At 35.3% G+C, this 13,847-nt stretch overlaps 1 protein-coding gene across 1 annotated transcript; it reads left to right on the forward strand.

The window, feature by feature from the left end:
- Nucleotides 1-325: 325 nt before the first annotated feature.
- LOC132563823 (uncharacterized protein KIAA0930 homolog) lies at nt 326-13,410 on the forward strand. The gene is made up of 10 exons (XM_060228578.1): nt 326-449; nt 691-845; nt 4,688-4,792; nt 5,551-5,628; nt 6,829-6,930; nt 7,252-7,392; nt 7,785-7,994; nt 9,790-9,964; nt 10,252-10,401; nt 13,370-13,410. The coding sequence occupies exons 1-10, from the start codon at nt 326-328 to the stop codon at nt 13,408-13,410; spliced, it is 1,281 nt and encodes a 426-aa protein (XP_060084561.1).
- Nucleotides 13,411-13,847: the final 437 nt, after the last annotated feature.

Here is a 13,847-nt window from a genome sequence, read left to right on the forward strand (position 1 = left end):
TTAAAATACATAAGTTTCACTCTGAAAAGATGTTCACATCTAATCTTGCCTCGTGGATCTTTTTTTTACATTAGATGTCCGGACCGGTGTTAAGAGGTCACTCCTTCAGTCTGTGACGTTGAACATGTGAGATCATCATTTGTGTACAATTGCTATTATCTTAATAATAAGTCATATTAAAAAAGATAAGGAATATTTATGTAGAAAATCTGAAATCTGTTATTATTTGGAATTCGCGAGAGATAAATTATTTCTTATAATACTGGCACAGGTTTAGGGGCCGAGACTGGGTACGGTGTACATGGTTCACCCGCACAGCGAAAAAATGGCAGACGATGCGGATGGGGAAGATAAGCTGCAGATGAAAACAAGTAGTTCGATTCAGCAGATGCTGACTTCCATCATTCAGGAACGATGCCGAGATGTTGTAAAGTTTACATCAGACGGAGGTTCGATTATTGGATTATATTTCTCAGTTAAAAGTGTACTTCATTGTATATTTTATTTACAACCCTTATAACCAGCGAAATTACACCACGCCATATGATTGTTGTTGAAGATCGTAAATAATAACCTGCTCATTTCAGGTTTATATATATATATATATATATATATGCTTTTTACCACTCTACTAGTCTGAATAAAAGTGTCTTGGTATAGAAGTTACATTAATTGATATAATTTTTTCAGAGTTTGAATTGGTCCCCAGCACTGTAAATGATTTCTGGACAAGCCTCTTTACAAAATACTTCCTCAGTGGCTCAGTGTCCAGGGATGACACCCGAGATGACATGCTGTTTTATGTCCGAAAAATTCCAAACCCCAAGGGCAAGTTTTACATGAAGGTTTGTACTTCGTACTATTAATTACAATTTAAGTTAAGTATTTCCTTTTGGTTGAGACCAGCGGAGAAGTTGGCCAAGGACAATGGCTGGGGTTAGGGACGGTTGCTGGTCAAAAGCTGATCAACATAGCCTAGTGTTTCGGATAGCTGTTCCTACCAAAACAGCTGCTGCATTTCAGTTCTTCTTCCAGTACACTGCACAGCCACATTTATCATGGCTGTTCAGACCGCACATTTGGTGATCAGTATCATTGACTGGCCTGATCAAATGAAGGATTATGGAAATGGGGAAAAAACTGGTTTTTGACAACCTTAGATTTTGAATAAAGAATCTGAGCAATAGAAAAGGAATGTCTTACTCTAATCTTAAATGTCTTTTGAGATGAAGTTCCACGAATTGTTGCTGTTTAATTATCATATCATCTGGAAATCTTCAAGCCATCTGTAATAATTATCTAAATCTTCAGACCCACATCACAGTAATTTTTGCTATTTGATTCCTGGAAATTTCCTCTTTCTTATTGCCCCTGCACTCTGAGATAATTCAGTTTCTTTGGACCCAGTTTTGAAACCGTTATTGTTGTCATTTCTTATCATTATGCTTGAGATTTCTACAAAACTACCAAAAAATATACAATGAGATTGAGTTGCCCTGTCTATATTCCTCAATCTGTAGCAAACATTTCTAAAAAGAAGTCATGTGTAACACGAGAGAATAGCAATCTTTGTGAAAAATAGCGTTTTTTGCACATCTTGTGAAATATCAAACCAAAGGTGTTCTCAAACTCTATTAGTAATAATAAGCCAGGAGAGTCTTTATTGAAGAAAGTCATGGAGTTTACCCCAGTATACCTGCCTTTAAGAAGTCCTTTCTGGTTTTCATGTATACAATACAACTGTTCATTTTTATACGCTGCCGGAGGCTGTCGTATATTGGCGTCATCTCATCCGTCCATCCATACATCCATTTCTTGTGAACACAACTCCTCCTAAAGTAATCATCAGATTTTCATGAAACTTGCTCAATGTCACTACTACAATGGGTAGATGTGCATGAAGGAGCAATTTTTTGGTTCGTTGATTTTTGTAAGATTTATGCCATTTTCAACTTTGTATCTGTAGCTTGCTCATAGTGGAGCCTTGTGAATGTAACTCCTCCTAAACTAATGATCAGATTTTCATGAAACTTGCTCAGGTATCTGTCTCTTCCAGCTAAGCTAACTGGTCTCACAGACTTCATTTTGAGCTTATGTATACAGACATGTTAAAAGGACCAATCTTGATCTTTATATTTTGTGGCGGCATATATTGTGTCCACGGTACTCTTGTTTATATTATTAAGAGTAGGCTTTATAGATAGATAAATTGAATATCTTTATAACAGCTAAACGTTTAAAAGTGAAATCAGATGCCAGTTTATACAGAATAACTTTTGTAAAAAGGTTCAGAGTTATAGCAACAGGTTCTGATTTAAATACTTAACAATTCATTTTCATGCCCTTTTTAGGTCATTTTACCAGAATGGTTAGGATGACCTCTAGTCATTGTGTTTCTTCTGTTGTCGGGCATGGTGGGTAAACTTTCCAATCAAATGACTTCTTCTCATTATCAGTATGGTGCTGCTATTGGGCTTGGGCATGCTGGAAAGTTATTCAAATGAATTACCATAACCATTTTTAAAGACCAGAGGGGTCAATTAGTAAAGGTGTTTAAATGACTTTTTCTCGATTGACAAAAGGCCTATTGATTCATATATTTGGTCTGTATCATGATGTAATGAAGGGATACCAAGTTTGTTAAAATGAACGACCTTGACTCACTTCCATGGTTACAGGCATCAAACGTGTTAAAATGTTTAAACAACTTCTTCTCAATAGCCTAAAAGCCAACGGTGCTGCTATTGGGCCTGTAGCATGCTCGGAAGAAGGGTTACCATTTTGTTCATGTGGTTGACCTTGTCCCTTCTTAAGGGTCATAGGGTCAGATGTGTTAGAATCTTCAAACAACTTCTTTACGATAATGAAAAGGTTCAGTCTGTTGATATTGTTTCTTTAACATGATTGGATGAAGGTCTACCAAATTTATTCAAATGATTGACCTTGATCTACTTTCAGGATCTCTTTGGTCAAATGAGTTGAGATTTAAAAATTTCTTTTTCAAAATGCAATAGGTTTGAAGTGATGGTGTTTTTTTTTTTTTTTGTGGTAGCATGTTTAGGGAATAGGATTTCAAGTTTGTAGAAAATGTTTTTATGAACTGACATTGTCTTTGTAAACTGTACAGTAGTTGAACAATTAATGCCTATTTGGCCTCTTTCATATATAGGTCTTTATAGTTAAGACCTGTAGGCCTCTTGTCATGTGTGTGTTTTTTAAAATGATTTCAAGCTTACTAATAAGAAATTTGTTGATTCTGAACCCTTTTCAAGTTAACAATGCTTAGACCATTTATAGGTCTTCTGAGACGATGTCTCAGGGTGTTCTATTGCAATCACCTTTTGTTGGAAAACTCCTGAACAAATTTCATGTAAATTTTACAAAAACCTTCCACTGCTAATGATGCACCAAAATTGTAAATAATATGTACCTCAGCCTGAGGGGCAGGGCCAAAAAGGGTAAAATTGATTGAAACTTCAAAAATCCTCTTCTCAAATCGTAGGTGTGGTAGAATGAAATACTCTTCCTGGAAAGGCATAAGATGCTTTACCAAACTTGTAAATTTAAACTGCAACTGCTCCTGTTGAAATCAATGTATCTTACCCAAATTTGGTCTGTAGCATTCCTTGGTAAATGGGAATTGATCTTGTTTAGGCATTAGCTTTCAGACCTCCTAGGGCCAGAGGGGTGGAGTCATATAGGTGATATAGAAGAAAAACAAATTCTTTAAAATCTTATTCCTCCTATAAGAATGATTGGATATTGCCCAGATTTGTTCTGTATCATTATTAAGTGAAGGGGATTTTTTTGTATGAAAGAATGGTCTCATTCCCCTGAGGCAGGAGGATCAGGGGCCCAATAAGGGAATAATGTAAATTCTTTGAAAAACCTACTTCTCCTCCTGTAGAAATGATCGGATTTTGGCCAAATTTGGCCTGAAGCATTCATGAGTGAAGGGGAATCAGTTTGATATGAACAATGGGTCTCAGCCCCTGAAGGAGTGGTGAGGCCCAATAGGGGAAAAAGAACAAATTATTTAAAATCCTACCCCTCCTTTAAGAATGATTGAATTTTGGCCAAATATGGTCATGGGTGAAAGAGATTCAATTTTTTATTAACAGTGGGTCTGGGCCCTATCGGGCAGGAGGGGCAGGGCCCCTACAAGGGAAATTGAAGTAGCCTAAGAGCAGATTCTTTAAATTCCTATTCCTCCATTAGGAATGATTATATTCTAGGATGAAGGGGAATAACTTTTGTATAAACAGTGCATCTGAACCCAACTCACGGAGGGATGGGGCCTTATAGGGGAAATAGATACAAGATCAACAAAGTAGTAAATAAGGTGGGCTCTACAGTGCCTATGAGCTTCTTGCTATCACTCCTTTTTGAGAATGATCAAATTTTATATAATCAAGAGCAAAAACTGTAAAGAAGAAAAAAGAAAGGAAAAATTTCTACTTTTAATGAACATATAAAGTTCAAATGGTGGGTGCCAATATGTCTCTTGTTATAGCTCAACCAGATATATATGTATTGTAATCTGCATTATTAGAGTACATTTTATAAAATCATTATATTGTTGTATCTAAACTATGTAACAGACATCTTTTATTTGTATAAGAATTCATTCATTGTTATGATATTGATTGCAATGATGATGGATCTCTTTATTTTGTTGTGTTGTCAGACGGAGATCGAAGTATACCGTAGAGCCTCAAAGAATGTTCCATCCCTTGAGGACAAGACAATCAACTGGGAGGAAACTGTATACCTCAATATAATTTTACATCAGGTTAGCAATCTGTTCATAAGAATGTCACACAGACTAATGCCTTCATAGGGATTTAGAGATGGAAGATTTGTATTCGAAGAAAGAAAATAAGATAATTTTTAGTTCATATTAATGGAAGGACCACTGATCTTATGTCATGGTGCAACATCAGGCGTCTTTTGTCTGTCACCCTGTGTATATCACCTTTTTACAAAAAATCACTACTTGTCATGAACAACTGAACAGTTTTTGACCAAATTTGGTAGGAAGCTTTGAATTAATCACAGTGCGAAATATGATTGCCCCACCCCACCTTACATAAAACATATCAAACCGGAAAGTGACTTTGTATTCTTTCCAAGCACTAACTCCTCTTCCCTACCCCAACCCCCACCCTAATCCCAAACTCTAAACCAACCCTCAGCTCCCTTTCAGAGAGTAAGCCTACTTTAAAAATGCCTGGCATTTTCAGAAAAAGATGTTTTTCTGAGCACCCAAATCACTTTAATTTGGTTCACACCTTAGTTGAACAGTACCATTTAACATGTAATAGGAATTTTTCCCATGGTTCTTCGAAATGTTGGTTGCCATGGTAACAGGGAAATGTAGACATGACTTGATGACAGTTGTGACTGCATAATGCATGATTGTGGTATTTATTGTTTATATAATGAATCGCAATTAGGATTAAACTGTTGTGTAGCTTCCCATTCCTGTATGTATGAGGATTAGCAAATTTTTTGTCAGTAAAAGTAAAAAGTAGTTTAATTATCTTGTAGTTTGAGTATACGGTCACGTGTGCTGTTTGTACAAGAACAAGTGAAGCTGATCTTCAAATCCTGAAAAAATTTTCACAGGTAAGCTTTCTATTAGGTTATCTGACCCAAAGGGTCAGAATGACCTATGCATAGCTATAGTGTTCCTTTCATCATCATTCACGGTTCACCGTCTGCCGTTTGTCAATTTTTCACTCAAATGACTTCTTTTCAGTAACCAAAAGGTCCAAGGTGTTGAAATTCTTTGTCTTTTTTCAAGGTCACAGGTGTCAAATATGTGGGACAGTTTAAATGGCTTCTCCTCCATAGCCAAAAAGCTTAAGTTCATTATATTGGCCAGTAACATACTGGGATGAAGGGCAACCAATTTTGTTCATGTGATTGAACTTTTCTCTTTTTAAAGGTCACAAGGGTCAAATGTCTTAAAATCATCTCACAACTTCTTTATAATAAAATGGTGGATGCAGTTTAATTATTGGTTCTTTAAGATAAGTGGATGAAGGACTACCAAATTCATTCAAATAGATGACCTTGACCTATATTCAAGGTCTCTTGAGTCAAATGAGTTCAGATCTTAAAATCTTTTTAAACAAACTAAACATCTGGAGTAATGACATTTGTGTGTATTAAGAATATTATTTCAAGTTTGCAGAAAATGTTTTTATGAACCAACAATGACATCTTTGTAAGCTGATTTGTCGTTGAGTACTATTGTTAGGCCTACTTGGCCTCTTGCATATATAGGTTTTTATACTCAGATGACCGTTAAGGCCCCTGGCCATGGACCTCATGTTTTTTTTTTGTTTTTTTTATAACCTTGAATTAAAAGAAATATGATTCGATCAAGGTTTACAATAGAGTAAACTTTGATGAAAAATAGAATGGTATCATGTACAATACATTACAATACCTGTTAAAGTAACATTCCCAATATGATTTAGAGGATATCATATAACATTAGATAGGGTGAAGAATATCAGTAATTCTGGGTCAGAAAGCAATTTATTTTCACAACAATGTTCCCTTTTAATGTACAATCAAAACAGCTTGTGGAACAACCTCATTAAAGACACCACCAGAGTTGGAGATCACTATAAACTGCACCTTACTACTAGATCACATGTAACATAACACCACTTGTATTAACTTTTAAAGGCTTTAAAAACATTACAATTAATTTGCATATTTCACCACTAATATAGCACAGCTGATGCTAGTCAATATGCATGGCTCCTTCAAATTGTCCACACTAAGTTTTGTTTTGGGATTTTCTTTTGCTAGAGAGTATACCCATCTCCTAGTCGACGAAGGATGGACAGCAAAGGAACAGAAGAAGAAATTACTTATCCTAATATCTTCTTCACTGTCGACAATTTTGAAGAGGTAAATATTTGTTAGGGTTTTTCACCATTCCAATTAACTGAATGTCTTCAGTTTTCCTTCTGCATTTACCATCAATATTGGACCCATTAGAGGAAATAGAGATAATTCTTTAAAATGCTACTCCTTATAAAAGAATTATTGGATTTTGTCCAAATTTTGGTGGAAGGGGTGTGGCCCAATGTTGGAACTGGAGAATATTTTTTAAAATACTTCTTAAGGAATGCCTGGATTCTTTCCCAATTTGGTCTGAGGCATGCATAGGTAAATGTTTATGAAAATTTTGTAAACTTTGAATATTGTAGTCTTGTGTGATATTTTCAGGCTTTTGGCGACATCATTGTGCGAGATAGTGAGATGGTATGTGTGGAACTAACAGCAGCTGACAGAAGGGGGAATCTACAGGGAGTTATCTTTCTTGGATCAATACGCTATGAAGCTCTGAAAAAGGTTTATGATGCTCGGGTAAGAGAATATCATAGCTGATCTAGTTTTGAACATGGGCACATGATAAAAATCCTTCAGAGCAAATGCAAAATGACAAATTTTATAAATGAAATAGTTAAGATAATAAACAAAATTTCTTAAATAAAAAAATTTGAATTTGAACTTATTTACATAAAACTGCTCCATCATAGAAATGATAAATAAAACGTTCTATTGGATAGATTGGTGTTTGATATAACACAGTTCTGTATTCTCTGAAATGGGATAAGCTAGAATATAGAATGTGTTAGACAAACTTGAAATTTGTGATGGTACACTCCTGTGGTATAGGCAATTTTAACATTTAAGATGATACAGGTCTGTGTGAAAGACAAGCTTATCATCTAAGATGGTTCCATTTTGTGTTATAGGCAAGTTTGACATCAAAAATGGTACAGACCATGTCTCTGGGATGGATCAAGAGTCATAAACGAGTTGAGTTTGTGAGGATGAGAGGCCCACAAAGTAAAGGACATGCTGAAGTAGCAGTCAGTCGGGTAGAAGGATCAGGACCAGAAACACCAGATTTGGAGAACTTTCCTCTCGAAGACTTTGATGGCCAAGAAAGCGATCAACAACAGGTCAGTGTGGTCATTGTGGTAGTTGTGGAAAAGAAAATGATTTTTAAACAAACATCAATGTTTGTTTGTTAGAATCGATAGTAGACTTTCAGTGCATGTCTATATAAGGATGGCTTCTACTGTGTCCCCGTCTGGTAGTAATACTTTCCATTTATAAACTTTTCTTTTCATTGATAAATATGCATAGTTCTTTCTATTGCAGCCAAAGAAATTGAATTAGGAATGTGTCACATTTACGCCATCGAAAAGATTTGCTCAGTCTTGCTAATTTTTGATGTTCACCTTTGACCTCCATTTTCATGGCATTCTTTTCAAAAATGAAATGGCAATGTCATCTACCACTAGTAAAATGAAAGTAATTTACAATATTGACACTTATAAAATATATACAATTTACTTACATTAAACATACACTAATTTTTGCATTTATATATAACGACTCTTACACCACACATCTTTCACACAACATGAAATGATATCTCTCACACTGATGAATATTTTTGCACAGCTGGCTTGGTCACAATGTGTCATGAACAGGAAGTGAGTTCCTAAAGTTATCCCTGATTAACATATGCATAAGCCTCTATACAATGCAGTAAATCATGTAGATGACCTAAATACACATTAAAACATTGTAGGGAAGTTTATGTTGTAATTAAAGGTTTGATTTGTACAGAGCAGTACAAATAACACGGGGAAATGCAATTTTGCTTTTTTATACCATTTTATGTTTGAATTGGTTTTTTTTTATTTATTGGATAATGTATTCTTACAGTGTGTATACAGCTACTACTGCTCAAACTCAGAGGATGAAAAATCATTTGTAAATAGAACTAGGGATGTACTGTGATAAAGACAAAATTCACAGAAGTTGAATGAGAAGTTGACCTTATTTTGTTGTGATATTATGGAGGAAAGATGACCAGAATCAGATGCAGAATCAGATAAATATAAATCAAGGTCAGCATGCAGTCACAGGTGTAGGTCAAATTTTGAATATTTTACTGGTGATTTCCAGTAAATGGTTTGTATGACAAGAAGGAAAGTTAACAAGAATCAAATAAAAAAGTGTCACCCAATCAGAGGTACGGGCCACAAGGTTAAAGGTCATATTTTGAATATTTAAGTTACTATGTATGACAAGAAGTAAAGTTAACCAGAATGAAATGAAAAGTGTCACCCAATCAGAGGTCCAGGCCACAAGGTTAAAGGTCATATTTTTAATATTTAAGTTACTATTTTGTTATGACGCTATGAAGCAAACTTGACTAAATTCAAAGGAGAAACCAGCTGACCACATGTCAAGGTCAGCAGATCATAGGTAAATGTCTGTTGATGCTTGTTCAGGTAGATATAATACTGTTTACAGTAAAAGCACTAGGTGCTTTTTCACAGGTAAGAAGAGTTGTAAAAAGAATTCAGAAGACCACCATTTTCATAGTAATCATGGTAGATAAATTACTGAAGGAGCAAAAGTCATGAGTGCTGATATTGGGCCTGTAAGATGCTTGGAGGAGAGAATGCTACCAAGTTTGTTCTATTTTGTTTATTGCTATGAGTGACTGCCTCATCAATAACTGATTTAATAGTACCTTTTAACTTACACCCTTGGTTTTAGAGATATGTCTCCCAGTATTTTCAGTACTTTTATTGAGCAATGTATTGATTTATCATTAGAATATCCCGCACCTTAGTGATATATTATTATACATGTATATTCGCAGCAGAGACAGTGATCAGAAACAGATTGAGGTTTTTTTGAGTTAAGTAGTCTGACTGTAGTATAAATTTTCAGCAGAACCAGTACACACAACGGAGAATGAGTGACCCTAGCTCCTCACTTGGCTCCCTGGTGCGAGGTGGCATACGAAGAATGAGCATGAAGAAGTCACGATCAGAGACGGAGAGAGTTGATCATACACTAGATGTTGATGGATGTCATGAAGTTGAGGCTGGCACCATTCAGGAAGGTACATCTTATGAAAGGTCACGGGTCAAATTTGTTAAATTCTTAAAAAGACTTCTTCTCAATAACCAAAAGGTCCAGGCTGTTGATAATGGTTCATTAACAATAAGAAATTAATAATATGTAATGAAAAAGTGCTCCGGACCAAAATCCCTATACAGGGTCCTTTTCAACACCTCCTGGTTTATATCTTTTCAACTCTTATTTTATATCTTTAGTAGGGAAGACACCAACACCTTGATCTGTGGACAGAACTTGTCTGTATCTCCAACATTTTCTTGATAATTTCAGAATTGAAAAACAAAGAACAGTATGATGGTTTTCTTGGAAAAAGTTTTGGACAAGCCTGGCAAATCTTCAAGGAAAGAAAAAGGCTTAATAGTGTGGCTCTCAACTCCTATCTTACCTATATCACACTTCCTTGGCATCGGATAGTCGCAGGTAAGTCAAAATCTGACAAAAAATATCAGACATTGTCATAAAGGTTAGGGATGGGGCTGTAGTTGCCTGGAAGACACAAATCAACAGAATATTTCGTGGGGGAGTGGAAGGGGAGGAAGGGGGAGGGGCAAATATTCATGATGGCTACACCATGGCATTCTGAATTATATTGCATGTTTAATGACAAGCCATGACATGTTGAAAATTTTGGAGGTATAACTTTGCTTAATTTCCATTGGAAATCTTTTAAACTTGTATAAAATTACTAGTAATTACTAGTAAAAGTTCAAACTGATTTTCAATTTTCAAAATCTTCTTAACATCCAGATATAATAGAATCAAACGTTCTTCATGATTGTTTGATACTTTACTGAAAGTTGTGAGTTTCATGACCCAAGGGTCTCACATTTCTTCCAGGGGAAGAGGTTAATTTTTAAGTTTACTTTAACTTATATAGCAAAATTGAATTTTTATGCATAACATTTATTTTGCATTGGAAATAACTTATAAATTATTTAGTATAGGATGAGAGTTTTGATGGTATGCATGGATTGACACTGGCTTTTTATGATCAGTGTCACAATTTCTTTTTCATGACACTGGATAGCTACTTACCCTGTAACCTGTATATTCCATAATGCTCGTCACAAATGATTGTCAAGGCTGCTAGGCTTATCCAATTATCTGTAATTTTTTTCAGGTCAAGATGACCTGTTGGTATCATGTGTCTTCCATTGTCCTTAAACATTTTATTAGCTTATCTGGCCCGAAAGTTCGGCATCCATCCGATGTCAACTTTTCCATTTATACAACCTCTTCTCAAAAATCAGCAGACCAAATGTCATATTTGGCTGGTGGGTTGTTAGGATGAAGCCTGACAAAGTTTGCTGAAAAAAATAACGTTATACAATGCAAGGTCACAGGGGTCAAATTTTCAATAACTTTAAAGGACTTAGAACAAAACGAAATGCACAGAAGTATGATATTTTGGTGGAAATGTGTTTCCAGGCCAAAAGCCTAACAAATTCGAGAAAAAACAGAACGGCATTTACCTATAATCCAGGGGCTAACTGTCACTGTTTAGAATTGAGTTTTAGAAGCTGTTTGTTGTGAAAGTTGGCTGAAATTCATTGGATGTGCCTTCTTTGAATGCCAATGGATTTTTGATTATCATTGAATATCGGATGAGAGATACAGGCCCATTGGGCCTCCTGTTCTCTTAAGTACTACTCCTGCTTAACATTTCTGCAGATTTCAACCAAATCTGATCATAAACATAATTGGGATTCAGGAACCATTTCTTTAATTCAGAAAAATTCAAGTTGGTCTGAAACATTGTGGATAGGAAATCTTTTCTGAAATTCAGAAAGTAGATTTGAGCCATAGGAACTTTAGGGCAGGGCCCCTATAATGGAAGTTAAACAATATTTGCTTCAAAACATTACTCCTTCTTAATGTAATGTGGGCACTCCTCACTTTGGACCTTTAATTTTTCATGAAACATTCTTGAATGCAAAATGAACCATTTATAATCTGTTGCATACATTATGGATTATCTCCCCTGCATCCTTCATGCACAAATGTCACTTGTAGTTTCACACTCACAGGTGAGCGCTTGCATTGTGAAATCATAATCAGCGAGTCAGGAATCGCTGTCACAACGAAGGTGGATGTGGGGTGGTATACTGGAATTAGGTTGTGTCAATCCATTCCTCCATCCATCTGTCTGTAGATCCATCTCTAATCTGTATACATTGTAGATCTATATCAGTTTGAGGGTTAAGATACCTCCCCTTTTTGGAAAGTTATGCTCTTTTAGGAACTCAGAATAATATTTAACATAAAGGGTGAACTCTCGTTAAAATCAGTTAACAGTTTCTTCGAAAACTTTATAAGACATAGGTATTTGGCATGTAGATACCTGGAATGATTGAATGCTGTACAGTTTCTTGCATTTGCAAGTTAACTGCTTTTATGCTGCCATGTGCCCTCTGTTTTCTGGGCTCAGTTGACTGTGGGTCTTATGTCCTGATTTGGTGAAGCTAATTGTCAGCAGGTTCAAGCCTTCCACTTCGGAATTAATTGTCATGACAATAATGTGAAATAATGTGAAAAACGTTAGCTATCGATTCGTTTAACATTGATGTTGATGGAATCTATGCACAAATACATTACCATCAAAACAACATCAAATCATTCTTTTGATTTACTTGTTTTTATACTCAATTTGCTCACAAGAAAATTTAAACGATGACAATGTCTTGAAAATAATTCATGTCAGTGAAATGAAAATTGCAAAAGTGTCTCTTCAAAAATTATTTTCTTCCAGAAAAAAATGTTGCCAATTCATAAAAATTTCTGATAATACAAAATATTGTATATTCTTTCAATAATCAATACAAGCAGATTACAAAAGTATATCATAAATAAAAAATGTAACTACGCAATACATTTTATTTAATGGTAGAATATCTGTATTTGTCTAAAACAGTGTCCGAAGTTTTTTGTTTTGGAGGGGAGCTAGACTAAGTGTAAAGTTAGAAGAATCAAAATTAAGGAACATAGAGAGCTGCTTAATGTATGAATTCTAGGAGAATTACTATGAAGATAAATAGAAACACAGATTAAGATTAAGTGTTATTTTGTATTGTTGTTTTGCCATGTAAATGTCAACATATCATAGGATAGGCTTTCGTATGACTGTGAACTCAAAAAAGTAAAAAAATGTTATTATTACTATGAATAGGTGTGATCATATATGACAAACTTGCATCTTCCATAATTGGATGAAATTAAATTCACTAAATTTATCTATTTATAACAGCTATAATGAAGCCATACATACTGGTTATTCATTTACTGCTGCAGATACTTTCTACTTGAAGTTTTGACCAGGCAAATCATATTTCAAAATATGTCACTCCCTCACCCTTAATCCATTACTTTAATATCATTATTCTATTTGCAGATGTATTGGACAATCGTCAAAAGCCAATATTGCTTTTCTGACAGATAGGGGATAGGGTTGAAACACGTCGTATGAATATGACTAGTACAGCTGGAATAACCAGCACAGTTAATGTAGAAAGATGACCTGTATAGATGGAGTGACCAGCACAGTTAATGTAGGAAGATGACCAGTACAGCTGGAGTGACCAGCATGTACGAAGAATGACCAATACAGTTGGAGTGACCAACACAGTTCATGTAGGAAGGTGACCAGTACATCTGGAGTGACCAGCATGTATGAAGAATGACCAATACAGCTGGAGTGACCAACACAGTTAATGTATGAAAAAAATGCATCTGAAGAGACCAGTACAACTTCAGTAACCAGTACACAGAGAATGTAAGAAGATGGCAATTTAATTGTTAAACAATAAAGATAACATGTGTGGCAGGTACTGGAATCAATATACAGTCCAATGTGAATCAATAGCATCAGC

The sequence above is a fragment of the Ylistrum balloti genome, unplaced genomic scaffold (genome assembly GCF_031769215.1).
Source record: "Ylistrum balloti isolate Yb309-2 unplaced genomic scaffold, AGI_CSIRO_Ybal_v1 Utg371872, whole genome shotgun sequence".
Classification (NCBI taxonomy): domain Eukaryota; kingdom Metazoa; phylum Mollusca; class Bivalvia; order Pectinida; family Pectinidae; genus Ylistrum; species Ylistrum balloti.

Bases quoted from the DNA above. Each gene is read 5' to 3' on its own strand.
- LOC132563823 (XM_060228578.1), top strand. From the start codon at position 326: ATGGCAGACGATGCGGATGGGGAAGATAAGCTGCAGATGAAAACAAGT. The intron at 450-690 runs GTTCGATTATTG...TAATTTTTTCAG, and splicing joins AAAGTTTACATCAGACGGAG to AGTTTGAATTGGTCCCCAGC. The intron at 846-4,687 runs GTTTGTACTTCG...TTGTGTTGTCAG, and splicing joins AGGGCAAGTTTTACATGAAG to ACGGAGATCGAAGTATACCG.